The sequence below is a fragment of the Curcuma longa genome, chromosome 12 (assembly GCF_044706935.1).
Source record: "Curcuma longa cultivar G26 ecotype Majalengka, Jawa Barat chromosome 12, ITB_CL_G26_1.1, whole genome shotgun sequence".
Classification (NCBI taxonomy): Eukaryota; Viridiplantae; Streptophyta; class Magnoliopsida; order Zingiberales; family Zingiberaceae; genus Curcuma; species Curcuma longa.
Window position 1 is genome coordinate 9,447,566 of NC_133872.1, and position 3,930 is coordinate 9,451,495.

The following is a 3,930-nucleotide window of genomic DNA, read 5'->3' on the forward strand; positions in this document are numbered from 1 at the left end:
ATTTTTTTAATAATTTTTTTTATCAATTTTAATTTAATAAATAAAACTAAATTAAAATTAATTAAAATTAATTAAAATTAATATATATATATATATATAAGTAAAATAAAATAAAAAATAAAGAAAAAAAAAGATAAAAATATCATTTGAATGGGAGAGAGAGGAGGGGAGGAGGGGTGCGGTATGGAGGGGGTGGAAAAAGTAATTTGCATTATTTATTTTTTAAATTGTTGCAAGGTGTGTTAAATGTCAATTCCTCGTCTCTTTTCATTATTCCAAGCATCCTTCTTGTTTTTCTTAGGGTTCCCATTTCTCCCACCTCTCTCTTTGCATTAGCGATTGCTTTACGGTTTGAGTTTGGCGAGATTTCCGGCTCCCAGTACCTGGATTTCATCCGTCCTCTTTGATTCTCTAGATTTTGTCGCCGAATTCTTACTCGCCGGCGACGATGTTCCTTGTCGATTGGTTTTACAGCGTCCTTGCCTCCCTCGGCCTCTGGCAGAAGGAAGCCAAGATCCTTTTCTTAGGGTTGGACAACGCCGGAAAGACAACTCTCCTTCACATGCTCAAGGATGAGGTCGAATTCGATTTCAATTTTCAACCTTGTTTTGGTCCCTGATTTGCTTTGACTTGTGGCTGATCCTCTTGGATTTGTCTTGTTTGAACCCAGAGGTTGGTTCAACACCAGCCTACGCAGTACCCGACATCAGAGGAGCTGAGCATCGGGAAGATCAAGTTCAAGGCTTTTGACTTGGGAGGACATCAGATCGCGCGACGTGTCTGGAAGGATTACTACGCCAAGGTCGATTGCCTTTCCATTCTTTTCTTTTTTCGTAGCCAGTTTGTGTTTTTTTTTGAATAAAAAATAGAGCACGAGTGGTTGGATGGTGGATCTATCAGTTGGGAGGTAGTATACTTTAAGTTGTAGCAATTCGCCGTCCCTATTCCTTCTCCATTCTTCTGGAGAAGACAGCATTATGCTGCCCTTCGCACTCAACCAAAAGAGAAAAAGCAATCTGTGGCTGATATTGGTTGATTGTCAGCCTCTTCCAAGGCTGCACTTGTGGTCCTTGATTGCTTGTGCGTTCCAAGAAGCATTTGGATGGACCATTTTGCTGGAGTTCCTTAAAATTGGGAATTTTCTTTTCTTGGAAGCCATTGTTTAACTCATAATTATTTCTGGAATTGTTACTTGCTAGAACATCTGGAATTCGACTCAGTTTTTTTTATTATCAAATTTCAATGATGTATGTATTATTTATGTCAGTATGGTCTTTTAAAGAAATTGTCTTTGCTTATCTCTTGTCACCATACTGAAACAATCATGCATTGATTCACATTACAACAAATGGAGAAAATCATTTAACATATCTAAATTGTGTTCACATACTTCACCCATTGTTCCTGTAGCAAGCTTATGTTTCAGTGGTAATGACAATTGTGCAAATACTAAATTTGTTTAGAGATTGTTTTTACTCATTTTGAGACTATAGATTGCATGTCATTATATCTCCTTTTGAGAAGTTGATGAGCTTACATTGCTGGTATGTTTTATTGACTATGATTTTTTTTACTTGCTGGTTTTTTTAATAGGTTGATGCAGTGGTATATCTAGTGGATGCATTTGATAAGGAGAGGTTTGCAGAGTCGAAAAAGGAACTGGATGCACTTCTATCTGATGATTCCTTGGCAAATGTTCCATTTCTCATTCTTGGAAACAAGATTGACATTCCGTATGCAGCATCAGAGGATGAGTTGCGCTTTCATTTAGGCCTGAACAATTTCACAACTGGCAAGGGCAAGGTGAATCTTGCAGACTCCAATGTCCGTCCCCTCGAAGTCTTTATGTGCAGCATTGTGCGTAAGATGGGGTATGGTGATGGCTTCAAGTGGGTTTCTCAATACATAAAGTAGGTTATGAACTCAACTTGAAAGATTTACAACATATGTTCCTTTAGTTGGGTGCAGTCAAAACTTTTCTTGGTTTTCTTTGGTGTGATGGGTCTTGACTCTATCATACAGAGGAATTAGTGTAATAGCAAAATAGATTTGTGAATTGTGATTATAATATCTGTTCTTTTTCTGGATCTTGATGGAAGCAGTGCACTTTTTTTTTTCTAAAATTTTATTTTATTTTTCAAAGTATTTATTAGTATGATTCATGCTTCCACAAGGCGAAATGTAGGATTGTATGTTTAGTTGATTTTCACAACTTATTCCTCCTGGTACTTTATGAAATAAGCAGTGATGTAAGACATGAAATTCTTGTTTTGATTACAATGGTTGGTACTCATTGTAGCCTTTGTTGTCAAATAAAGTTGATTCATGATTTGGTGGTAGTTCAGATACTTGAGTTTTAGTGCGATTGGAAGGGAAAGTGATTTTTTTGGTAATATATTAACATAGAAGGTTTGTGTTTGCTGCTAATTTGAAAAGCTGAGTTTGGTTATATTAGCCTCTTTTTTTATATCTTTGAATTTATCAATGTAATTTATGTCTTAGAATTTTCTGTTCAAGCTTTTGTTGAATGCCTAGAAAAGTTAATATATCCATGTATTTCATGTATTCTTTGATTTCCTAAGATTTCCTATTTTGTTGCAAGTATGTGTTTAGGCTGTTAGTGCAATCAAACTCTAGAAGGTTTGGCATAAGGACAAGGCTTTTAATGTAATTATACTTGAGTTGTGTTAGGTTATTTTAAGTTAGTTAAAATTGATACTCTTATGTCAAGATATCTTAATGACTATGGTTGCAATTTGGCTAGAAGTTTTGGAGGAGTGATCTTTGACAGGTGGAAGTCCAAGAGATATTGATAGATGAGAAATTTCAGAGGTGGAACTCCTGACAGGTAGGAAGTCTCGGAGTAGTAAACTCATGGTAGATAAGAAGTTCTGGAGGCGTGAAGTCCTAATAGGTATGATCACTATTTGGCAAGAAGTCTCGGAGGAATGATCTCTTAGTAGGTGAAAGTTTAAGAGATATTGATAGATGAAAAATCTCAAAGATGAAATTCATGTCAGATAAGGAGTCTCTAGTAGTGAACTCCTAACAAATAATAAGTTATGGAGGAGTGAACTCCTAGCAGATAAGAAGTCCCATAGAGATGAACTTTTGCAGATAAGAAGTTCTGGAGGAGTTAAATTTTAACAGATAATAAGTTATGGAGAAATGAAGGTTTGATAGATGTCAAAGGTTTTCTATGTGTTTGATGAGGTGTTGGCTCAAGTGACCTAGATCGAGTAGGACTCAGAGGCATATTTTTATGGATGGAGGTTTGTCGAGGAGGGCCTGAGGGGAGCAACATGAAGACATGCAAGATGAGTGTTATTTGTTGAAGTTTTTTGTTTAGGTGCATACTCGATCAGAGAAATTTATTTTGGGGTTGAAGTTGACAAATTAGCTTTAGGTCAAGGATGATTAGTCTATTGATATATATCTCTATTCAACTAATCAATTGAGTTGTCACTACTCACTATGTCATAGCTGGATTTTTATTTTAGCTTGAGGTGATTGAATGCCAGAATAGTTGTTTGAAGTTGCTTAAGTTGATTGAATTTGTAATTTAAATTAGAAATTGATCAGAATCATAAGAATTTTTTGTGCTAGATAATATTCATGATAGAGGATATAAGTCAATTGAAGACGCTTAAAGTCGATTGAAACTTTGTTAATGGTGAAAGGCCAAAAGAATTATCTGAGTCGACTAATGATATATCACAGTATAATATAGTCATCTAAAAGATTAGGTCATAAAATTATATGAATGAGTTGATTGATTGTATTGACTCTCAAACATAGTCACCTGAAGAGCAATCACAAATCTAAAGAACCAAGCTTCCGGGCTACGGTGTAATGACAAAGTATTTTCGTAGTTGTTGATTCTTAATTATTATGATGCATTGTAGATTAATTATTTTAATAGAAAGATAA

At 35.3% G+C, this 3,930-nt stretch overlaps 1 protein-coding gene across 1 annotated transcript; it reads left to right on the forward strand.

The window, feature by feature from the left end:
- The first annotated feature begins 288 nt into the window (after positions 1 to 288).
- On the forward strand, positions 289 to 2,087 carry LOC141843027 (small COPII coat GTPase SAR1A-like). Its single transcript, XM_074731037.1, has 3 exons — positions 289 to 577; positions 671 to 802; positions 1,594 to 2,087. Exons 1-3 carry the CDS (start codon positions 449 to 451, stop codon positions 1,912 to 1,914), a joined length of 582 nt encoding a protein of 193 aa, XP_074587138.1. The 5' UTR covers positions 289 to 448; the 3' UTR covers positions 1,915 to 2,087.
- The last annotated feature ends 1,843 nt before the right edge of the window (positions 2,088 to 3,930 follow it).

What these genes read in the sequence shown, in the direction of transcription:
- LOC141843027 (XM_074731037.1), top strand. Translation starts at nt 449, where the DNA reads ATGTTCCTTGTCGATTGGTTTTACAGCGTCCTTGCCTCCCTCGGCCTC. An exon ending in TTCACATGCTCAAGGATGAG is followed by an intron (nt 578 to 670) that starts GTCGAATTCGAT and finishes GTTTGAACCCAG; the next exon opens with AGGTTGGTTCAACACCAGCC. An exon ending in GGAAGGATTACTACGCCAAG is followed by an intron (nt 803 to 1,593) that starts GTCGATTGCCTT and finishes TTTTTTTAATAG; the next exon opens with GTTGATGCAGTGGTATATCT.